We start from the raw sequence: 24706 nt of genomic DNA on the forward strand, positions 1-24706 counted from the left end.
GGCATCATGCCAGGAGTCTAGGGCACTCAGCCCTCAGTGAGAGACTGCTGTGTCCTGCCCTGATCCTTCTCTGAGCCTGTTTCCCCCTTCTGTATCAGAAACAGTGTGGGAAAGCATGAGCTAAGAACCCTTTTCCTGCCAGGCAGTGGTGGCGCACGCCTTTCATCCCCATACCACTCGGAAGGCAGAGGCAGGCAGATCTCTGTGAGTTCGAGGCCAGCCTGGTCTACAATGTGAGTCCAGGACAGCCAAGGCTACACAGAGAAACCCTGTCTCAAAACTACAAAAACAAAAAGAAACAAAAAAGAACCCTTTTTTTCTTACCTGCCTCTCAACCGGCCTGGCTCACCTCCCACCAGGACCAGCTGGGGAGAGAGGGGACCCCTGGAGGTAGGACCACAGGGAGAGGTTTGTCTAAAGAATCCACAGCATGAGGGGAAAGGCCCAGGACCCTGAAGTTCCACACAAGCATGAACCTCTTCCCTGGCTGTTTGCTTAGACCACGCTATGTAGTGAGCATATGGTAATCACCAGTCCTGCACCTGTGCTGCACCCACCTCACTTGAAACTCGAAATCCCCTTACATCGGCTTCCTGAGTGCTGTGGACTGCTAGTGTTACCCCACCCCCTACCCCCACCCTCAATCCGGGAAAGCCTTCTCCTCTGTGATTCCTGGTCAGTGTGAGGGCTACAGGACATCTCACCCTGAGCTTTTAGAGTGCTGCCACTTCAGCCGGTGGGAAGAACCACTCAGGCTCAGGCCAGTATGGTTTGGACATATGTCATTGGTTAAAAACATTTATTGAGATTTATTGAGCGCTTTCCAGGCCATGGGTACTACGGCCAGCCCTTTGCACGTTTCAACATACTATGTCCTCAAGACAATCTAGGAGGTAGTGCTATACGAAGTCCTGTTGCACAGGTAAGGAACACGGAGCAAAAAGAGGTTTAGTGCCTTGCTCGAGGTCATACTGGTGGATCCGAAGCCAGGTCTGGCTGGTAGCTCTAGTCTAAACCCCAGGCTAAGTGCCTCTTACACGCTCATCTCACAGTCTCGCCTTCAGGGAGTGTTCTGGTGATGGTTCAACACACAAGGACTCCAACCACATCCAGCTAGCATCTTAAAGAACAGCCCGACCAGAGGCCACCCCAGGTAGCCTGGGTGGGCGGGACCATCCTGCCTTCTCTTGGAGGAGGCGCAAGTACCAGCCTCCATCACCTCCTGCTCTGGCTCTCTTACTACTGCTATGTCCTGGAGCTATGGTGCCTGCCTCACATCCTGAGTGTTGCAGGGCTCCCTGCAGGGCTCCCTAGATGACCGCTGGGGCATAGGAAGACAGCCCTGGGACAAGGTTGATACAGCAACTTCCAAAAGGGTTTGCGCCAATGGCCCCTCTGGAAAGTTCGGTATGGTCACTCTGAGGCCTGGATGTACACTGGAACGGCAAGCATGGCACAGGCTCCCTCAGTCCCAGCCTGCAGCTCGGCCAGCGCCAGGTTGGAACCCAGACCCTCCGTGTGTCCCGGCACCACCAGCTCCGGGTCCCCACCCACCACGATAGACAGCACAGCATCCTGCTCGAAGGGAGGCTTGCCAGGGGCCGCCTCGGGCGCGGGTCCTGCGGCCTTCAGTTCCTCCAGCCCCAATGGGTCGGACATGGGGCTCTCCTCCTTGTGCACAATGCTGCTACCACCACGCGGGGCTGCCCTCCTCCGGGGAGGCCGCCGGGCTTGCAGGTCCTTGTCCTTTGTGGGGCCCAAGCGGCAGCGGTGATCCTTGAGGTATTTGTGTCGCGAGAAGCCCTTGGCACAGCCAGCGCAGCGGAACTTGTAGTTGCCCGTGTGCGCACGTTGGTGCTCGGCCAGGTGGGCTCTGCGGCTGAAGGACTTGCTACACAGCCCACACTTGTGGAGCTTCAGGCCTGGGGAGTGAGGAGCCATTAGAGAGAAGCACAGCCCCTCACGCTGCACCCACCCGGGGAAATAACTGCAGTCTCCGGTCCTATAAGCATCTGTGTGGTCAGGCCTCAGTTAGTTCTATTGTTTTCTCTTCTTCCCTGCCGCTTACTGCACTACACTGTGAGCTTCCTGCCCCTGGGCCTTTGCACTTGGAGTTTCCGTGTACAAGGTAATCTGCTCGGTCCTTATGCCTTGGTGAACTCTGTAAGTCACACCATCTCTCAACTGGATGACCAGAGGCAGCTACCTCCTCTGGGTTGCCTGCCGCACCTGTGGCCCTCAGACCATCGCCAGTGGAATAGAGAGATGCCTTTGCCTTTGTTTTTGTTTTTTGTTTGTTCCCCCCCCCCTTTTTTTTAAGACAGAGTTTCTCTGTGTAGCCCTGGCTATCCTGGAACTCTCTTTGTAGACCAGGCTGGCCTCGAACTCAGAGATCCGCCCCCCTCTGCTTCCTGAGTGCTGAGATTAAAGATGTGAGCACAAAAAAGTCGAAGGCTAGCAGGGTGTGGTGGTGCATGCCTTTGATCCCAGCAGGGAGGCAGAGGCAGGCAGATCTCTGAGTTCAAGGCCAGCCTGGTCTACAAAGCAAATCCAGGACAGCCAAGGCTACTTGAGAAACCCTGTCTCAGACACCCCGCCCCGCCCCCCCCCAAAAAAAAGACCAAGCCAAATCAAACTAATAGAAGGCTTGCTGCTCAAACCCTGCTCTGAGGGCCTGTTTCCTACAAAGCAGGGTGCACGGTTCCCAGCCCTTCCTCCACTCTGTGCCCAGTGCTCCAGCCCCTCCTCCCTCTGGTCTTTCCGTATCCTAGGGACCTGCACGTGCTGTTCTCACTCCCAGGAAACCGATTTCCTGGCTCCTTCCTCTCTCCATCGAGGACTGGAAAATCCTTCCTAGATCCCAATACTCAGCCTGCTGGGCCAGGCTATGTCTGTAAACGCCTTTACCCTTCAGCCTCCTGGGGTTGAAGGCTCAAAAAGGGGCAGCTGCTTGCCTGAGACCTCCCAGCAGGGCGCTGGTAACATCAAGGCTCAAAGCAAAGACGTCAAAGTCCTTAATCCACTTTCCTCCCCCATTTCTCATTTTAAAATGAGGGAGGAGCTCAGACTTTCGAGACAAGGTCTCTCTGTGTAGCCTCGGCTGTCCTGGACTTGCTTTGTAGACCAGGCTGGCCTCGAACTCACAGCGATGCACCTGCCTCTGCCTATGCCTCCTGAGTGCTGGGATTAAAGGCGTGGGCCACCACGTCCGGCTTGGATTTTTTTTTTAAAGACAGGATTTCCCTTTGTAGCCCTGGCTGTCCTGGAACTTGGTCTGTAGACCAGGCTGGCCGAGACCCACCTGCCTCTGCCTCCCCAGCACTAGGATAAAGGGTGTGCACCACACAGCTTCAGGCTGGCTCTGAACTCGAACTCCTGATCCTCTTGCTTCTACCTCCCGAGTGCTGGAACTACAGTTGTTTGCTACCATGCTTAGCTTATGTGTTGTTGGGGATCAAACCACAGGCTTCACAGATGCTAGGCAAGCGCTCCACCAATTGAGCTACATTCCGAGATTACTCTCTCCCGTTTCAAGCTTTTAACTGGAGCAACTTATCTCCAGGGAAACTTTTGGAGACATTTTTGGTTGTTACACTATGGGAAAGATACCACACTGACTAATCATGGATGTGGGGCGGGCACGGACAGTGGATGTGGGGCGGGCATGGGCAGTGGATGTGGGGTGGGCATGGACAGTGGATGTGGGGTGGACATGGACAGAGGAAGTGGGGTGGACATGGGCAGTGGATGTGGGGTGGACATGGACAGAGGAAGTGGGGTGGACATGGGCAGTGGATGTGGGGTGGGCATGGGCAGTGGATGTGGGGTGGGCACGGGCAGTGGATGTGGGGTGGGCATGGGCAGTGGATGTGGGGTGGGCATGGGCAGTGGATGTGGGGTGGGCATGGACAGTGGATGTGGGGTGGGCACGGGCAGTGAATGTGGGGTGGGCACGGGCAGTGGATGTGGGGTGGGCACGGACAGTGGATGTGGGGTGGGCACGGGCAGTGGATGTGGGGTGGGCACGGGCAGTGGATGTGGGGTGGGCACGGGCAGTGGATGTGGGGTGGGCACGGGCAGTGGATGTGGGGTGGACATGGACAGTGGATGTGGGGTGGACATGGACAGTGGATGTGGGGTGGACATGGACAGTGGATGTGGGGTGGGCATGGACAGTGGATGTGGGGTGGGCATGGACAGTGGATGTGGGGTGGGCATGGACAGTGGATGTGGGGTGGGCATGGACAGTGGATGTGGGGTGGGCATGGACAGTGGATGTGGGGTGGGCATGGACAGTGGATGTGGGGTGGACATGGACAGTGGATGTGGGGTGGGCATGGACAGTGGATGTGGGGTGGGCATGGACAGTGGATGTGGGGTGGACATGGACAGTGGATGTGGGGTGGGCATGGGCAGTGGATGTGGGGTGGGCATGGACAGTGGATGTGGGGTGGGCATGGGCAGTGGATGTGGGGTGGGCATGGGCAGTGGATGTGGGGTGGGCATGGGCAGTGGATGTGGGGTGGGCATGGGCAGTGGATGTGGGGTGGGCATGGACAGTGGATGTGGGGTGGGCATGGGCAGTGGATGTGGGGTGGGCACGGGCAGTGGATGTGGGGTGGGCACGGGCAGTGGATGTGGGGTGGGCATGGGCAGTGGATGTGGGGTGGACACGGGCAGTGGATGTGGGGTGGGCACGGGCAGTGGATGTGGGGTGGGCACGGGCAGTGGATGTGGGGTGGGCATGGGCAGTGGATGTGGGGTGGACACGGGCAGTGGATGTGGGGTGGGCATGGGCAGTGGATGTGGGGTGGGCATGGGCAGTGGATGTGGGGTGGGCATGGGCAGTGGATGTGGGGTGGGCACGGGCAGTGGATGTGGGGTGGGCATGGGCAGTGGATGTGGGGTGGGCACGGGCAGTGGATGTGGGGTGGGCACGGGCAGTGGATGTGGGGTGGGCATGGGCAGTGGATGTGGGGTGGGCATGGGCAGTGGATGTGGGGTGGGCATGGGCAGTGGATGTGGGGTGGGCATGGGCAGTGGATGTGGGGTGGGCATGGGCAGTGGATGTGGGGTGGGCATGGGCAGTGGATGTGGGGTGGGCATGGGCAGTGGATGTGGGGTGGGCATGGGCAGTGGATGTGGGGTGGGCATGGGCAGTGGATGTGGGGTGGGCATGGGCAGTGGATGTGGGGTGGGCATGGGCAGTGGATGTGGGCCGGGCATGGACAGAGGATGAGATGCTGATAAGCATTCTTGTTTCATTTAGGAAAATGGCTTGGAGACCTCTGTCTTGCCTTCCCAGGCAACCTCTTGGCCCGATTTGGATGGCACTGACACACACCTCTGTGTCACCACACACAGTCCAGTTCAGCTGCCTCACATCTACTCCCTGAGACTGGGGTTGCAACCAATTCACCTCTGTTGTCCCAAGTTCCCCAACACAGACCTGGCTTCTAGCTTCCAGGAGGGGATGGGCAGAAACCTATTGGCTGGATTAGACGGGGTGGGGTGAGGGTTGGGGTTGGGGGTGGGGGTGGAGGGTGGGAACACAGAGCAGACAGAAGGGATGGGGAACAGGACACTGTCTCATACAGGTGCCTGCTTTTCCTCCTCAGCTCTATCTCAGGGAACTTATCTTCGCCAGTCCCTCGCAAGCCCCCAAGCCTCTTACCAGCGTGGGAGAGGATATGAGCTTTCAGCTTGTCCTGCCGGTTGAACTCCTTACTGCAGCCTGTGTGCATCCTGGAACCCAAAGCCATCACCAGTTAGGGAAGCACGGGAGCGTGAATCCTCTTACTGGTCCTTGCACCAGCCTTTGTCAATCAAAGGGCCAGGCAAGGCAGCAAGCAATATGGGGAGTGAGGAAGGCAGGACCCGAACAGGACAGATGGAGAGAGGCCCTCGGTCCAGGCCTCCAGATCGGCCCGTCCAGGGTAACCTAACCCTCATCCCATAGATAAGGCAGCCGCTACTTACGAGAAGGGGCATTTGTACTTCTTGAAGGGTTCGTGGATCAGCATGTGTCTCTTTAGTTTGTCCTTGCGGTTGAATGCAGATTCGCACACTGAGCATTTGTAGGGCTTCTCACCTATGAGGACATGGACACACCACATGGGTCCCGTGAGGAGGAGTCTGAATCTGGTGACCAGCTCCTCCCTGAGGTGGCTTTTCTTATTCCTCCTGACTTGGAACAGAGAGTTTTGGAGGGGTTTTGTTTATTTGTTTGTTTTTTAAAGATTTATTTATTTATTTATTTATTTATTATGGATACAGTGTTTCACCTGCATGTACACCTGCAGGCCAGAGGAGGGCACCAAGTCTCAGTATAGATGGTTGTGAGCATAAGCATTCTTGTTGCTGTAGTTGCCGGGAATTGAACTCAGGACCTTTGGAAGAGCAGACGGTGCTCTTAACCTCTGAGCCATCTCTCCAGCCCCTGTTTTTTTTTTTTCCTCACTGTGTAGCCCAGGCTAGATTGGCATGCCTAATCTTCATGCCTTAGCCTTCCCAAGTGCTGGGATTACAGGAATATGTCACCATGGAACCCAAGGCTTGATGCTTACCAGGAAAGCACCACACCACCACACCACAGGTCCTAGTACCCATGTGGGGCAGCTCACAACTGCCTGTAATGCCCTCTTCTGGTCTCAGCAGGTACTGCACACACATGACATATACTCATAGGCATATATGTAAACAATTCTTTCTGATTCTGATCTGTTAAACTACAGTTACCCAATCTAGACAGTGACCATGGTTACCAGGAAGGGAATTGGGTGCGCTTTATATGGCCTGCAGGTCCTAGCTTCCAAGGATTTATTCTTGTCTCTCCTTCCTCCAAAAAAAGTTTAATGTTCAAAAAACTTTTACTATACCTAAGCTGGGAACCTAGGAGAGGGGGCAGGAATTTGAAGGAAGATGATCACCCTACACCTATGAGGTAGCCCAGCAGGGCTAGTACCCAGAGGGCAGAGTTAAATCCCCCTGCCTGCCTCTGAGGCTTACCTCTGCTCTCAAGGTGTTAGGAACCCTGTGTCCACGGGTGAGGGGGTGGGAGTCCCGTGCCCACGGGTGAGGTGAGGTGAACCCCGTGTCCACGGGTGAGGTGAGGGGAGTCCCGTGTCCACGGATGAGGTGGCGGGAGCCCCGTGCCCACGGGTGAGGTGGCGGGAGCCCCGTGTCTACGGGTGAGGTGAGGGGAGCCCCGTGTCCACGGGTGAGGTGGCGGGAGGCCCGTGCCCACGGGTGAGGTGAGGGGAGCCCCGTGCCCACGGGTGAGGTGAGGGGAGCCCCGTGTCCACGGGTGAGGTGGCGGGAGCCCCGTGCCCACGGGTGAGGTGAGGGGAGCCCCGTGTCCACGGGTGAGGTGGCGGGAGCCCCGTGCCCACGGGTGAGGTGGCGGGAGCCCTGTGTCTACGGGTGAGGTGAGGGGAGCCCCGTGTCCACGGGTGAGGTGGCGGGAGGCCCGTGCCCACGGGTGAGGTGAGGGGAGCCCCGTGCCCACGGGTGAGGTGAGGGGAGCCCCGTGTCCACGGGTGAGGTGGCGGGAGCCCCGTGCCCACGGGTGAGGTGAGGGGAGCCCCGTGTCCACGGGTGAGGTGGCGGGAGCCCCGTGCCCACGGGTGAGGTGAGGTGAACCCCGTGTCCACGGGTGAGGTGGCGGGAGCCCCGTGCCCACGGGTGAGGTGGCGGGAGCCCCGTGTCTACGGGTGAGGTGAGGGGAGCCCCGTGTTCACGGGTGAGGTGGCGGGAGGCCCGTGCCCACGGGTGAGGTGGCGGGAGCCCCGTGCCCACGGGTGAGGTGAGGGGAGCCCCGTGCCCACGGGTGAGGTGGCGGGAGCCCCATGCCCACAGGTGAGGACAGGTGAGTGGAGATCAGTATGGGGAGCAGGTAGAGGGATTTAGGGGGAAAAGAGCCAGAACAGAGGGAAAAGGGCGAGAGGGGCAGGCCAGAGGGGAGGGGTGGGCCAGCACCCACCTGAGTGGATGTGGGCGTGCAGCTTGAGGTAGTGCTCCTTCCGGAAGAACTTCTTACAGATCTGGCACCTGAACCGGCCACCACTGCCGTGGGTGGGTAAGTGACGCCGCAGGTAGCGTTCACACGGGAAGACCTGGAGGAAGAGCGTGGCAGGTCAGCTCGCAGGACCCCTTCCCTCACCACCTTCCACCTCTGAGCTCAGGGACCCTGATTTCTAGCTCCTTGGAGACATCACCCTATCTGGCAATGGGGGCTGGAGGCCAGAGTGTCAGACCTAGCCTTCCGGACACGGCTCTCTGAGCACTCATGAGCCCAGCCAAAGCACGCCCTCTGAGTCACCCCGGCTGCTCTTCTCACACAGAGGACTTTCTTTCTTGGCCATGAACTCCTATTCATCCCTCAAGACCTAAGTCCCACGTCAGTGCCTCTGTGAAGCCTTCTTTACTTCCTGGTGCCATGCTAGACAACTCAAAACCTTTGAATGACCCTCCAAAGTCTTAAGGCAGCTCGCTGTCCCTCACAGGCCTCCTCTGAGGAAGATGCTGTTCTCCCTACCTTCTGGCAGTGTGGGCAGGGGAAGCTATGAGTGGCTGTCTGTACGTGGTGTTCCAAGGCCTCAGGAGTGGAGTATTTGTTGACACACTTGACACACCTAAGTGGGAAATAAGAGAGAGATGAACTCTAGCAAGCATGAGGTCTTCTTCCAAAACAACTTCAGGAGACAAAATCCCACATGTAACTGGTTCTCAAATGTGTCTACTCCCCTTTGACATTCTCCATCCTCGGCTGAGCTGCCAAGACCTGTGTGTAGGCTTCTTTGCCTCATCCTGACCCCTGAAGTCCCTTATCTCCCAGGGAAACCTGCAGATGACATCTTATGTTCTCTTTTGTTTGAGAGAGGGCTTCTCTGTGTAGTCCTGGCTGTCCTGGACTCACTTTGTAGACCAGGCTGGCCTTGAACTCACATTGATCTGCCTGTCTCTCCCTGCTGAGTGCTGGGATTAAAGGCGTGCGCTACCACACCCAGCTGAGCCATATTTATTATCCAAAAGGATGGAAGTGGAGACAGGAAGATCAAGAGTTTAAGGTGACTCTTGACTACATTCTCAAACATTAAACAACAAAATCCTTGTCTCTATATTTAACAAGAAAACCTTTTGTGGGAGCTGGAGAGATGGCTCAGAGGTTAAGAGCACTGACTGCTCTTCCAGAGGTCCTGAGTTCAATTCCCAGCAACCACATGGTGGCTCACAACCATCTAAAATGTGATCTGGTGCCCTCTTCTGGCCTGCAGGTGTACATGCAGGCAGAGCACTGTATACATAATAATACATTAAAAAAAAAAAAGACTGCCTTTTGTAATTAGAAATAAATAGCATCGATTTTTAAAAAAACTTTTTTTATTTTTTAAGACAGGGTTTCATAGAGCTTAAGCTGGCTTCAAACATCTATGTGGATGAGGATGGCCTTGAACCCCTGCCTCCAACTCCCAAGTGCTGGGATAACATGTGCTGGGACACGAGGCAATGGCGGGCAGGGAGAGCTAGGTGTGACGGTGCATACCTGTAACCCAGCACCTTGGAAACATGTAGGAGGATTGCTGTGAACGGAGGCTAGCCTTGGTCTACAGACCAAGCTCAGGCCAGTCAGAGCTAGGAAGCAACACTCACCTACCTACGGAGAGAGGCAAGTCTTTCCTTTAAGTCACTGTCATTTTGGGTTTCTGCATACAGCTGAAGAATATAGCAAAAAGGATAATAGTGGTCTCTTATGAGTACCTACTGTGTTCCAAGGTCTGTGTTTACAAGCTCGATAGATTCTTCTTCTACTTTACCCTTACAAAGAGTCCAGGAGAGAGGCTAGGCACAGTGGCGCTGGCCTATAATACCAGCTCGCAGGAAGCTAAGGCAAGAGGGTCACTTCAAATCCAATGCCAGCTTCAGCTACACAGTGAGTTCAAGGTCAGCCTGGGCTACATATGGAGCCCCTGACTGGGAAACAAAAAAGGGAAGAGAGGGCCGAAGAGATGGCACAGAGGTTAAGAACACTGGCCGTTCTTCCAAAGGTCCTGAGTTCAATTCCCAGCAACCACATGGTGGCTCACAACCATCCATAATGAGCTCTGGTGCCCTCTTCTGGGGAGCAGGCACACGTGCAGGCAGAATACGGTATAAATAATAAGTGAGGCAGGTGGTGGTGGCGTATGCCTTTAATCCCAACACTCGGGAGGCAGAGGCAGGTGGATCGATGTGAGTTCGAGGCCAGCCTAGACTACAAAGTGAGTTGAGGACAGCCAAGGCTACACAGAGAAACCCTGTCTTGAAAAACAAACAAACAAACAAATAAATAAACAATAAACAAACAAACAAAAACTTTAAAAGGGGGGAGGTCAGAGGAGGAAGGTAGAAGGATATAACTGAATTGGTAGCATGCCTGCTTCGCATTCACAAGGCTTTTAGTTTGGTCCCCAACAGTGAATAATTGAGATGTGGTGGGACAGATATTATCCCAGCACTCAGCAGGTAATGACAGAAGGATCATCCTCGGCTACATCAGCCAGGTCTCCAGGAGATACTGAGTGGAAGGGGGGAGGGCAGGCACTGTCAGGGCCCTTATCACAGGTGAGGAAACTGAGGCAGTTCAACACTTTCCCCGAGGTCATGCATCAATCCAGGCCAGCCTGGGCTCTGAGCCCGGGCAGGTGACTCCACAGTCTTTACCATTACCCTCAGGCCACGCTGAAGCAGCTGCCTCCTGAGCTGTTTGAGGCCACAGTGATAGCATTTTAGTACAGTGTACAGAACGCATTTGTTCACACACCTGTCTTCAGCAAGGAACAAGTTTTACGCTCAGAGATATACTTATCTTCATTCCAGAAGCCTCACCCAGAAGATTCTGAGGCGAGAGAGGCCACCAGCCAGCACCCTATAGGTGTTAGTTTGCACAGAGATGCAACAGTCATCCTAAGGGCTGGAGAGATGGCTCAAAGGTTAAGAACACTGTCTGCTCTTCCAGAGGTCCTGAATTCAATTTCCAACAACTACATGGTGGCTCACAACCATCTATAATGAGGTCTGGTGCCCTCTGCTGGCTTGCTGGCACACATGCAGGCACAATACTATATACATAATAAATAAATAAATAAATCTTTAAAAAGTCATCCCAACATGAAAACATTTAGTGGACCAGGTCCCAGACAGATACCTGTCCCCATGGACTCAGGACTGTTGTGGAACACCTGCTCCCGACCAGCAGCTGGCAAATGGGCAGGAGAAAAAAGCATGGTGGTGCCTGTAGAACACACCCTCTATAAAGGAGGCCCGGAAAACACAGGGAGACATTTGGTAGAAGAGTGGTGACAAGAGGGACAAAGAGCTGAAGATCTATGTGGCAATCTCATTTCTGACAGGAGAACCCAGAACACCAGTTGTTAGGCTTTTGTTTGTTTGTTTTTTGAGACAGGGTTTCTCTGTGTAGCCCTGGCTGTCCTGGACTAGCTTTGTGGATCAGGATGGCCTCGAACTCTGCCTCTGCCTCTCGAGTGCTGGGATCAAAGGTATGTGCCACCACACCTGGCTTCAGAACAACAGTTTTTTGTTTTGTTTTGTTTTTTTGTTTTGTTTTTCGAGACAGGGTTTCTCTGTAGCCTTGACTGCCCTGGACTCACTTTGTACTCCAGGCTGGCCTCGAACTCACAGCAATCCGCCTGCCTCTGCCTCCCAAGTGCTGGGATTAAAGGCGTGTGCCACCACTCCCGGCTCAGAACAACAGTTTTAAAGACTGTTTTCTGTTTATATGTGTGAGCGCACCTCGTGCCTGCAGGAACCCACAGAGGCCAGAAGAGGGCACCAAATCCCTCTTTTGTTACAGACCGTTCGGACCCACCATGTAAGGGACTGGCAACTGAACCCAGGTCCTCTGCAAACACTCTTATCCACTGAACCCTCTTTCCAGCCCTAAACATGTTTTTCCTTCTCATTTGTATTTATCTATCTTGTGTGTGTACCTGCGAGTGGAGGTGAGATGGCAACTTCATGGAAGTGAGTTCTTTCCCTCCATCATATCCGGTCTCAGCCATGGACCAAAGCCAAACCATGAAGCTTAAGAGCAAGCACCTTTACTCACTGAGCCACCTTTCTGGCCCCTAGTTACCCTTTCAAGGTGGCGTTGCTATGATAAACAACCGACAAGTAGAGTGGTCTAAGAAGAGTCAGTATGTTTTTTTCCTACTTATGTCAGCACTGAAACACTCCAGGCTGGACTCCCAGCTTTCAGCCTCGTTTCCCTTCAAGATGTGTCACTGATCCTGAGCAGTCTGAGCCCAGGGCTCCCTGCCCAATCGTCCAGCCTGGCTGAAAGCATAGGCACATACTTGTAGACGGTGCTGTCCTTCTTGGGGCTGTGCTGCGGCAGGAGACTGTGGGAATACTGGTGCACACCCAGGTCATACAGTGAGGGGAAGTCCTTGCTACAGAGATGGCAGCGGTAGCTCAGCTCCTCCTGGTGGCTTCTGATGTGCTCCAGAAAGGTGTCCAGCTTGGGAAACATCTGGGCACAGCTTTTGACCACGCACTTGTACACCTGGGAGTGGGGGGGAGACACTGGGAGGTGAGAGATGTGGCAGCCGCCTCTCCTACCTTGTGAGCTGGCGTGAGGCTATAAAAACACTTCCAACATTTCCCTGGTCCTCACAGATGAAACCAGGGCCTCCTAAATTCTGGGTAAGCAGCCTGCCATTGAGTTTTATCTCTTAGCTCTCTTTTGAACTTTTATTTTGATACAGATGCTCACTAAGTTTGTCCAGGCTGGCTGTGAACTCACTTCATAGCTCAGTCAGATCTTGAGTTGAGATAATCCTGCGTGAGCCTCCTCAGGATCACAGGCTGTGGGTACCAGACTCAGTTCTGGCTTCACCATGATTACAGGGTTCTCTGTTCTTGGCTAGTTACCCCCCTCCCCCACCTTAAGCTTTGTGAAGCCTGAATGTATCCATAACAATTACCTAAGACCTGGAAATAGCAGTGAAGGTATGACACTTTGCCCTTTTAATGTCACATGGGAGTCATGTCATGACTCTCAAATGAGTGGACATCATTAGCCGAGGGCAGTGGTGCACACCTATAATCCTAGCACTTGGGAAGAAAAAGCAGGGTTAAGGTTAGGGTTAGGAGCCCAAGAGCAGGACTGGCAGAGGCTGGAGAGATATCTCAGCCATTAGGATCGTTAGAAGCTCTTGCTGCTCTTGCAGAGGAAGCCAGGTTCACGTCCCTGCACCCACACGGTAGTCCATAGCCATCCATAACTCCAATTGCAGGGGATCCAATACCTTTTTCTGACCTCTGGGGCACCAGGCATACACATGGTACACACACACACACACATATATATGTACACACACACAGGAAAAGCATTTATATGCATAAACTAGAGAAAATAAGTCTTTAAAAATCAAAAGAGGAGCCGGGCGATGGTGGCACAGGCCTGGTCTACAAAGCGAGTCTAGGACAGCCAAGGCTACACAGAGAAACCCTGTCTCGAAAAACTAAAAATAATAAAAATTAAAATAAAAAATAAAAAAAGAGCCAGGCATGGTGGCACACGCCTTTAATCCCAGCACTTGAGAGGCAGAGATAGGCAGATCTCTGTGAGTTCAAGACCAGCCTGGTCTACAAAGAGAATTCCAGGACAGCTAAGGCTACACAGAGAAACACTGTCTTGGAAAAAAAAAAAAAAGAAATTTCTCAGCTTCCTGGTGAGTTTGCAGCTAGCCTGAGCAACATGAGACCCATATCAAAAAAAGAAGAAAAGAAAGTAAAGAAAAGAAAAACTTGAGAGGCACCACCACCAGGGTCTCTGACTTGGCAGGTGTTGATGGCCATAGCACATTGCTCTTAGTGAGGAATTCTCAGTGGTCTGGGGGCTACTTTTAGAACCACAAACATCCCTAGAGTCCTCTTGCTCCTTGGGGACATGGCTAGTCTTGACTGTTACTGACTTAGGACCCAGACCCTCAAGTTTAATGTTAATTTGTAAAAAATTTATAATACAATATAAATGATTTCCGTGTGTATGTATGTGGTGCTCTGAATGTAACTCTGGGTCTTGCACATGCCCCTTGCACTAATGGGAGAGACTCTTTTGTCAGATAGAAAAAGAGAACTCCAAAGGCTCTGGATGAGACATTAATAAAATTTGTGTCTACATTAGCAGTCTGATACAGAACAGTCAAATACAGGAGATGCCTGTGAACTATATTATCATTTCCAGATGATCTATGTGATATTCTGACATATGTCTGATCTCAAGTCTATAAGAAATATGCCCTTAGGGCCGGGCGTGGTAGTGCATACCTTTAATCCCAGCACTCAGGAGGCAGAGGCAGGCGGATCACTGTGAGTTCGAGACCAGCCTGGTCTACAAAGTGAGTCCTGGACATCCCAGGCTACACAGAGAAGCCCTGTCTCAAAAAACCAAAACAAGAAAAAAATAAAGAAAGAAAAGAAAAGAAACATGCCCTCAATATTTTGAAAATTCTAGTAGTCATCAAGGTTCCTCAGGTGCCTATACAATGTCAAAACCGCTTTCTTCTTAACTAAGTCAACTCCAGTTTGCCCAGGATTGCAAGACTGGGTAAAACTCTTTGATTCTCTTGAGAGCCTTGCAGTTAATGCCAGCCACATAGCTCCTTTCGTGGCATGATATACAGGCAACCGTCTTTGGGGACATCAGCCCTTCCAAAACAAAATGGCAGAAGCCTGCTGGCAGGGATCCCTTTTTTTTTTTTCCCCTTTACTGTATGTGACAGATGGAGACACAGCAACCATTCTGCAGCCCTGAGGGTAAGTACCACAAGCTAAGGCTACCAGAGGAGAGAGTGAGCAGCCTGGGCCACGGTGACATGCGTAGCCTGTTATGCAAGTCCAATACTGCTAACTGCAGGCCTATTTTGAGAGGAGAGAAATAAAACTCTATTGGCCAGTCTTCTATTACTGTATGCCTACTAATCGTCTCCAAAGCGATGAGAGCAAGGGCTCTGAGCCTGGGGACACAGCTCAGTTGGTAGCGGGCTTGCCTAGCATGCACGCCGCCGCCCTCTAACATCTCATAGATGGGTGCACACATCTATAGTCTCGGTGCCCAGAGGATCAGTTCAAAGTCAGCCTCAGCACATGCATGCACATGTCAGCACAGGAGCTCTCAGAGGCTAGGGGAAGGGGTCATCCCTTGGAGCTGGAGCTACAGGCAGCTGTGAGCCACCTGATGTGGATGCTGGGGAGCGAATTTAGTGCTCTTAACCACTGAGTCACTGCTTTGTTTCCAGAGCCCCTGGCTTTAATCAAAGACAAAACAAAACCATCTTTGATCCATAAGAGATGCAGAGAATTCTTCTAGAAAAGGTCTCCATTGCTCATTAAAAACAAAACAAACAAACAAACAAACAAACAAACAAAAACTATGACTGGACTTTCTACACGGAGTAACCTTGATAGGAGCATCGAGATGGCTCAGTAGGGAAAGGCACTTGCCACTCACTGAGCCATGAAAGCCTGACATCAGTTTTGGGGACCACTATGGTAAAACGAGAGAACAGACTCCTACAAGTTGCCCTCTGACCTCCACATACTCCATGGCATGTGTGCAGGGAACACACACACACACACACACACACACACACACACACACACCCCATAGGTCAGAGATACAGCGGAGGGCATGGTGGTGCTCTTTAATCCCAGTACTCAGGAGGCAGAAGCAGGCGGACCTTTGCAACTCTGAGGCTGGCCTAGTCTACACAGCCTGTTCCAGTCAGCCCGGGCTACATAGTAAGACCCTGTCTCTTTAAAAAAAAAAAAAAAAAAGGCAGTGGCGGTGGCGAGGGATACGGGAGGCTGGGGAAGACAGCAAGTGCAAGGTGCGCCACAATGGAGGACAAGGCTGGATCTTATGATGACAGCCACCAGAGCTGGCACCACAAGCCACAAAGCCCTTGATGCTGAGCTGAGCGCTTGCCCAGGCTCAGCCTCCTGCTAAGTCAGATGACAAAGTTCCTAATCGTTTAAGCCAGTAACTCAAAGGCTTCTATTACCCACCCTAAGTGTATGTCATTCCTCCTGTCCACAGGGAAGCTAGTCTCACAGCAAAGGGCCATGGAAAAGGCCGGGCTAATCCCGGCCCCTGTCCTGGCAGCAGGGGTGACCCCAGTGTCATCACGCTGTGCCCCCTGCCTTCGTCCCCACCCACCTGCTCCTTCTTGTGCTGGGTCATGTGAGACTTGAGCTGGAAGTAGGTGCTGAACTTGCTGGGGCAGAACTGACACAGGTAGGAGCTGTCGATGAGGACCACCTGCTTGGCGTCTGGCTTGTCACCTGCCTCCTCACCTGGCGAGGGCAAGGCCTGGGGTTGTGTGGTGCTGGACAGGCTCTGGCCCAACCCTGTGCAGAGAGAGAAAAGAGGTCACCAAGAAGGGTTTTGAGTGAGGCAGGGCAAGAGTCACACCACCTGGGACACCTACTGCAGACTTGCTGACAGGCACTGGTCAGGGCTCACTCACACTCAGCATGGTGTTTGCTCCAGTACAGCCAGACAAGATGTTAAAATGCTGCCGGGTGATGGTGGTACACACCTTTAATCTCAGAGGCAGGAGGATCTCTGTGAGTTTGAGGCCAGCCTGGTGTACAGAGAGAGTTCTAGGACAGCCAGAGCTGTTACACAGAGAAACCCTGTCTTGAAAACCAAAAAAAAAAGAAAGAAAGAAAGAAAGAAAGAAAAACCAAAAAAAGTGAATCTAGGACAGGGCTCTGTTACACAGAAAAACTCTGTCTCAAAAAACAAACGAACAAAAAGATGCTAAAATACCAACACACATTCTTTATATATGTTTTTTCAGACAGGGTCTCATATAGTCCAAAATGGCCTCAAAAATGCTGTGTAGCTGAGGGTGACCTTGAACTTCTGATCCTGTTCCACTAGCTTCCAAGTGCTGGGAGCACAGGTTGGTACCACCACGCTCAGTTGACATAGTGCTGGGGACTGAACACAGGGTGTCCTGCGTAGAGGCAAACACTCTCTCCTGAGCTGCACCCGCAGCCCTTGAAATACACTCTAATTGAGAAACAGCTAGTGGCCTCTGTTGCTCGCCCTACCTTCTCTCTCAGACACTGTGACCTCCCATGGTAATTAGAGACTGAACACTCCCAAAACTCAGGTTGCCTCCCAGGCCTTTCTTTTTTTTTTTTAATATTTTATTTATTTATTTATTTATTATGTATACAATGCTCTGTGTGTACACCTGCAGGCCAGAAGAGGACATCAGATCACATTATAGATGGTTGTGAGTCACCATGTGGTTGCTGGGAATTGAACTCAGGACCTCTGGAAGAGCAGTCAGTGCTCTTAACCACTGAGCCATCTCTCCAGCCCCTCCCAGGCCTTTCTAACGATAACACTCACTGTTGCGTCATCGCTCTTTACTAACTACACCATCCCTCATTCTCCCTGACATCAGCGGCCTGCTCCTTCTCCTCTGCAGCCCATGGCTTGGCACACAGTAGGCTCTACAACGTGTGCTGAATGGGTGGCCTCTGGCGCTGGGCCTGTAGGAGTTCACAAAGCAAGAACCCAGGCTCCAAAGAGGGCTGGTTCCGGCAGAGCCCCGGCGGGTAGGACGAAAGTGGTTCCCTGGCCCGTGGCAACTCCTGATGCTCTCACCTTAGCCTCACCAAAGCTGGGACGATACATGCACATCGCACCCAGCTCACCAGGGCCCACTTCATAGATAAAGTAGGATGACACCCAGCTAGAAACAAAACCTATGAGGCTGGGACCGAGGACAGTGCCGAGAGAGCTCTCCTCCGGCACGCACGAGACCCCGGGTTGGTCCCCAGTACCACAACAATCCGAGGCTTCAGAGAGGGTGAGTGAGGAGAGCGGCTCCCCCCACACCCACTCACCCGTGTCTTCCTCTTCTTGCCTGCTGGGGTTCAAAGCCATGACCTGTACTGTGAGAGAGTTTCGGGACACGGTGCCACCACTGCGCCCGGGAGGCCACACTTTATGAGTCTGCATATGCTTCTTGACATTAGACTTCTGGGCGAAGGCGCGGCCACACGCAATGCACTGGAACGGCTTCTCCCCTGTGTGGCTGCAGGGACAAGGCTAGTCAGCATCCCTGCGCAGAAACAGGGACATGGCTTCCACCCAGGCGCCCACGGCCACCGGGAGGGCCCAGAGATGCCGCTGGCTCTCATTCTGACACCAAGAGTACCTGTTCTCCCACGGTGGCACATAGACCACAAGGAGAAAGACCTGGGCTCCTGAGCTGCTCGGTCATCAGACCGTCTCCTCGGCCACCACACATCTGAGGTGGCAGATTTCCCGACTGTTAAAGCATCGAGTAGGAAACAAGTGTGTGTGTGTGTGTGTGTGTGTGTGTGTGTGTGTGTGTGTGTCTGTTCACACATGCATGTGAACATGCGTGTCACAGCTTAGGTGTGCATGTGCCACAGCGCCACAGCACATATATGGAGGTCAAAGAACATCTTGTGAGGAGAGTTCTCTCTTTCGACCATGCAGATCCCCAGAGACTGAAGCCAGGTCGTTGGCCTTAGCAGCAAATCCCTTTACCTACTGAGCCATCCCCTGGCCCAAGTGCTGCCTCAACTCAGTGGCTGCTGGATTTGGTTTTTAGTTATTAATTAATTGACATTTGTACTTTTGGGGCAGTTTGTTTATTGTTTGTTTGTTTTGCCCTTACAGGAACTGGAGCCACAGACCCCAGCACACTAGTACTCTCCACTAAGCCATATCCTCCAGCTTTGGGAGGAAACGTTCTTTCTTTAAATTTATTTTTATTTTATTTTATGTGTATGGCTGTTTTGGCTACATGCATGTCTGGGTACCACAAAGTGCCTGGTGCCTACAGAGGTCGGAAGAGGGCACTGGATCATCTGGATGTAGGGGCACAGATGGTTGAATGTGGGTGCTGGGAATTGAACCTGGGTCCTCTGGAAGAGTAGCCAGCGCTCACAGCCTCAAAACCACCTCCTCTTCAACCCCCAGGAAAACATTTAACATTTTCTTTAACTCTCTCTCTTTATTTTATTTTATTGGGACAAGGTCTCCTGTAGCTCAGGTCAGCCTAGCACTTGCTATATAGTTAAGGATGACCTTGAGCACAATCAAGGATAACCTTGAGTTTCTGATCTTCTTCTTTATCTCATGTGCCAGCACTGCAGGAGTGCATCCCTACATCCAGCAAGATTAACTCTCTGTTCTGCGGCGCTGGGGACTGAACCCAAGGTCTTGTATGTGGTAAATCCTGAAGACACTTTTTCAGAACCTAAAGGTTTTGGGGGGGTTGTTTTGTTTCGTTTTGTTTTGAGACAGGGTCTCACTATATAATCCTGGCTGACCTGGAGCTCACTATGGAGACCAGGCTGGCCTTAAACTCAAAGAGTTTGAGCCTCTGTCTCTTAAGTACAGGGATTAAAGGTGTACTCCACCGTGCCCAACTTGCAAAATACTTTTTTTAAAAAAAGTATTTCATGTGCATTTTTATTTCATGTGCAATGGTGCTTTGCCTGTCTGTGTGAGGGTGTCAAATCTTGGAGTTATAGACAGTTGTGAGCTGCCATGTGGGTGCTGGGAATTGAACCTGGGTCTTTTGGAAGAGCAGCCAATGGCTCTTAACCACCGAGCCATCTCTCCAGCCCCTCAAAATACTTTTGAAGTGAAATTCCCTATTGTTTATCATTGAATATAGAAAACCACTTTTTATGAATACCTATGTATTGAAAATGCAGTAATAAAAAAATGCAGTGATTATAAAAACAACGACATTTATGATCCAAAGTGGCACCATGCAGTAAAGTAGATACCCAGCTGTTTGGGATCAATAACATTTAGCTTCATTATAGTGAAATTTAAAAGTTCTGTTTCTCGGCATGTTCTAACAGCCATGCAAGGTTAACAGAACCAATTTGGACATTTCCAACATTGCTGAATGTTCTCAATGAGGTCCAGTTTGCACGTGTGTGTGTGTGTGTGTGTGTGTGTGTGTGTGTGTGTGAGAGAGAGAGAGAGAGTCAGGAATTCTCTATGTAGCCCTGGCTGTCCTGGAACTCTCTCTATAGACCAGGCTGGCCTCAAACTCATAGAGATATGGCTGCCTCTGCCTCCTGAGTGCTGGGATTAAAGGCCTGCGCCACCACACTGGCTTTTGGAAACATTTCTGGCTGCACAGCTATCGGAGGGGTGGTGGTATCTACTATCAAAAGCTAAGAAGAGTTTTGAATATTCCACAAAGCACAGTTAGCATTCCTCCGCCCCAAGCCTGGGTCCCAATAACACCAAGGTTGTGAGGCCCTGATCTAGACAGAAGTAGTGCTCTGTGTGGCTGGAACCTTCGACTGGCCCTTGGTTCGCCCTCTCAGAAATGAACAAGTCCACGGCAGGGGTTAAAGACAAGATTAGCCTCAAACTGAGACTTCCTCCATCGGCTCTTTAGGAACTGAGAAGGGAATCATTTCATGACGTCCTTCAGAATTTCCAACATCTGACCCCAGGTCCCTCTACATATCAGTGAATCCCATTGTGAGGAGGCTGACCTGCTCACCAGTTCACAGAGGGACTTCATATCCTTCTACTGTGTAATAGCCTCTGGACTATTACCTGGACTCGCTGTGTAGACCAGGCTGGCCTCGAACTCACAGAGATCTGCCTGCCTCCACCTCCCGAGTGCTGGGATTAAAGGCGTGTTCTGGTAGTGAGCTATCTTGGTAAAGCCAGCAGCCTGCACCGTGTGTGTGTGTGTGTGTGTGTGTGTGTGTGTGTCTGTGTGTGTGTGTGTGTGTAAAGCCTTCTTCTGTTCAAGATGGGTAGCAGCATTGTGTGTGTGAGTGTGTGTGTGTGAGTGTGTAAAGCCTTTCTCTGTTCAAGATGGGCAGCAGCACTGTATGTGTCTGTGTGCACATGTGTGTGTATGTGTATGCACATGTGTGTGTGTACGTGTATGCACGTGTATGCACGTGTATGCACGTGTGTTTGTGTGTGTGTGTGTTTGTGTGTGTGTGTGTGTGTGTGTGTGTGTAAAGCCTTTCTCTGTTCCAGAGTACCCACCCACACAAACACGTCAATCTTCCTGTCTAGGTGAGTGTGCTTGGGCCCCTGGGTCTGAGAAGAATACATGGAGCCCTCCTGCACCCCACACTGGCAGACGGGCACAGGGTCTGAGAAGGGAGCCTCCCTTCCATGCAGGTGGCCCCTAGGTGGCTGTGCTGGGGCCACCTGTCCCCAGGGCTACCTGCCCACTATGCTACCTTCGGATGTGTTGCTGGAGATCAAAGTTTTTGGTGAATGACTTGTCACAGTAGGAGCATTTGAGCTTCTGAGCCTTTGGCTTCCCTGCAGCTGAAAGGCAAACGGGGAGAGCATGATTAGGCTGGGGCTCAGCTGAGGGAACAGGGCCCAGCTCCATCCATTTCTCCCCTGTACCTGGTGCCAGAAGGCACGCACCCTGGGGACATCCCTGCCTATGTGTAGGCAATGTAAGAGGGAAAGGCCAAGCCTTGCTCTGGAGGGAAAGCCAGGCAGAGCTCTCTCAAAGCCTTTCCCTGCTGCCTCATGACGAAATGCACCCTCTCTGCCTTGGCCTTCAGCGTTCCATGCCCTCTGTTCTGCCAACTTCCGCACTCCTTCCATCCTGCGATGGTGCCCTTAAGCATGGTCTCACCTCAGGACTTTCGTTTTTGTTGTTGTTCTTGTTTTTCCAGACAGAGTTTCTCTGTGTAGCCTTGGCTGTCCTAGACTCACTTTCTAGACCAGGCTGGCCTCGAACTCACAGAGATCCACCTGCCTCTGCCTCCCAAGTGCATCACCACGCCTGGCCATCTGAGGACTTTGTACCTGCTGGTTCCCTTGCCTGGACAGCTTGCCCCTCAGATACCTGCATGGCCACTTCCTTCCCTCCAGAAAGGTGGGCATGCCTTTGCCAGTCTCTCCCAAACATAGTACCCAGTAATCACTGCAACTGACTGACCGCAGAAGAGATCCTGGACCAAGACCTAAATCTCCAGTGGGTGATGCGCAGATGTTAGTGTGTATTTGTGGAAAGAAAGGAAAAGGGAGGAGGTTGAAAGAGAAGCCCTTAAAAAGTTTCCCAGGTCCTTTCCCCACTACACCTACCCCCTGGTTCTGACACTGCTCTGAGTCCACACTTTGCATCCTTAAGAGGGGGAAGACCCACACCTGGAATCCCCAGCACTTGGGAGGCAGAGGCAGGTGGATTGCTGTGAGTTCGAGGACAGCCAAGGCTACACAGAAAAACCCTGTCTCAAAACAAAAAAACAAAAACAAAAACAAAGAGGGGGAAGACCACAACTTGTGTTCAAAACCGCCATGTTTGCCTCTGTCTTCAAATATCCCCCGAGCCAAAGGATCAGCAGGGCTCCTGGCTGAGACAAGTGTCACAGCCATGCATGGCACTACGTGACTACATTTGCAGAAAGTGTCACACAGAACTTCTGGAAGCTGGGAGTTACCCCTCTACCCTTCTCTTCCTCTTCTTTCTCACTGTCTGGAATATGAAACTGATGATTGGCATTTCAGCAACCACCTTAGGTGACAAGGCACCCTGGTAAATGAAACCATGCTTGAGGGGCAGAGAAACAGAACAACGGAAGTACCATGGCTGCTCGGTGACGGTGCCACAGACGTCCCAGATTTCCTGCTCCTGGCCCAAGGAAAGAAAGCCTTACCGTTCTGAAGTCACTGCCATTTCAACGTGTCCAATACATGCCACCAAATTCAACCCCACCCATTTTAACAGCAAAACCCAGAGTCAAGCAGCCTGTGGGGAGGTCAGTGCCAAGGAAAGATGCCCAAGGAGGGCGAATGGCCAACCTTCTCCGAGTCCACTGGCACCTTTAGCACGTCTGGTCTTCAGCGTTGGTGGAGAGTCAAAAGTGGCCACTGTGCTCCCAGTTGCACTGGTCATGGGGGCGGTGGAGCTGGGTCCTTTTGGTTTGAATTCCTGCTTGCCAGGGCTGTACACCGGGGGTGTGGGGTACACTGGAGCCTCCACACACTGGTTTGGCACCTAAAAGGGCAGCACTGTGATGGGGGAGAGCCTTAGAAGGGACAGGATGGCTTCCGCAGCCATGAACCCTCACTGTGGCCTTAGCTGCCCTCAACCACTGCCATTCCATCGTCACCTAAGCTTGCACCTGGCTCGCTCAGGCCAGTTACTCCCAAGACCCCTTAGAACGTCAGGGAGTGACCCGGTAAGATGGCCCAGTGGGTAAAGGCCTTTGCCGCCAAGAGTCATGACCAGAGTTCAACCTCCAGAACCCACAGGGTAGGAGAGAATGGTCTCTCACAAGCCGTCTTCTGACTTCACAGACACCCTAACCCCTGGTCTACTAAGTAAGACGGAGAGAGGGGGTGTGTGTCAGGTTTAAAGCCAGGCTTTGCTACTTGGCCCTAAGTGGCCCTCACGCCGTGTGCACGTTCCATCCATGGATTGCACGTTTTGATTACAGCCCTCCTCTCCCAGACACAGGAGGCACTCACAAGGAGAGGGTTGGATCTGCCTTTGTTCTCCATGACGGCCTTAGCACAGTTCCCCAGATCACCCACCACGCCTCTGCCTCTGCTCACCTCCAGGGGTGGGTAGGGCTGCATCCCCAGCGCCTGGATCTCCACAGCTCCGCTTCCCGCCAAGGGAGCGGCAGCGCTGTACACCTCCACCACACCATTCCCAACAGGGTTGGAGCGCCCAGAAGGGCCCAGGGTCTGGGGTGGGGGAGGAGGAGGCTGGGGAGGTGGGGGCAGGGGTGGAGGGGGTGGAGGAGGGGGTGGAGGCTGGGTGAGGTAGTTGGGCACAGGATGCATGTTCAAGCTGTTCTGCAATCAGAAGAGAAAAATGGCAGCATTGAAGTAGTGTCCCATTCGTCAGCCCGAAAGGCTTTGACTAGCATGTGGAGAGGACAGTAACTCACTGGGAAGCTCAGAAGACAGGACTGAGACAGGGAAAGAAACAAAGACCTCAGAGGACTTCAAGGGACATCAGCTTGGGGCTGCGATCCGCTTTCTCTATGAAGGTTGGCCAAGCTAGCCTGCCTTGGGCACACACATGCCAACAGCAGAGGCCAAACAGGGCCACTGCAAACCAACAAACAAAACAAAAAGTTTTTTTTTTTTTTGTTTTTTGGTTTTGTTTTGTTTTGTTTTGTTTTGAGACAGGGTTTCTCTGTGTAGCCTTGGCTGTCCTGGACTCACTTTGTAGACCAGGCTGGCCTCAAACTCACAGCGATCCACCTGCCTCTGCCTCCCGAGTGCTGGGATTAGCCTGGCACAAAAAGATCTTAAAGCAGGGCTGGCTTTTGATTGTCTCCCAGGACCACACAGCAGCTGCTTCTTCCCTTCTGGGAGCCTGAAATCTGGTCTTGGTGGCTGGCCACCTATATGTACTGGAAAACCTCAGGGAGCAACTATATTTTCTGGTTTTTTCGAATGGACCAAGAATAAAAACAGGGCTGGAGAGATGGCTCAGAGGTTAAGAGCACTGACTGCTCTTCCAGAGGTTCTGAGTTCAATTCCCAGCAACCACATGGTGGCTCACAACCATCTATAGTGAGATCTGGTGTCCTCTTCTAGCAGGCATGTGTACATGTAGGCAGAACATTGTATACAAAATAAATAAACAAATTTTTAAAAAGCAACAACAAC

General features: G+C 52.4%; 1 protein-coding gene across 3 annotated transcripts in view; it reads right to left on the reverse strand.

Annotated features, from left to right (window-relative positions):
- Window positions 1–767: 767 nt before the first annotated feature.
- The window catches only part of ZNF341 (zinc finger protein 341), a 39419-nt gene continuing 15480 nt past the window's right edge, over window positions 768–24706 (reverse strand). For all 3 annotated transcript variants that reach the window (XM_084775761.1, XM_084775760.1, XM_084775762.1), the window contains exons 5-15: window positions 23636–23881; window positions 22880–23075; window positions 21298–21388; window positions 17932–18122; window positions 16223–16413; window positions 12354–12562; window positions 8537–8633; window positions 7982–8114; window positions 5980–6091; window positions 5675–5745; window positions 768–1922 (exon numbers count right to left, since the gene is read on the reverse strand). In XM_084775761.1, the coding sequence (XP_084631887.1) occupies window positions 1414–1922; window positions 5675–5745; window positions 5980–6091; window positions 7982–8114; window positions 8537–8633; window positions 12354–12562; window positions 16223–16413; window positions 17932–18122; window positions 21298–21388; window positions 22880–23075; window positions 23636–23881 (2046 nt within the window). In that variant the 3' untranslated portion in view covers window positions 768–1413. The remainder of the gene's footprint in view (window positions 1923–5674; window positions 5746–5979; window positions 6092–7981; window positions 8115–8536; window positions 8634–12353; window positions 12563–16222; window positions 16414–17931; window positions 18123–21297; window positions 21389–22879; window positions 23076–23635; window positions 23882–24706) is intronic.

The sequence above is a fragment of the Acomys minous genome (genome assembly GCF_964271855.1).
Source record: "Acomys minous genome assembly, chromosome: 3".
Classification (NCBI taxonomy): Eukaryota; Metazoa; Chordata; class Mammalia; order Rodentia; family Muridae; genus Acomys; species Acomys minous.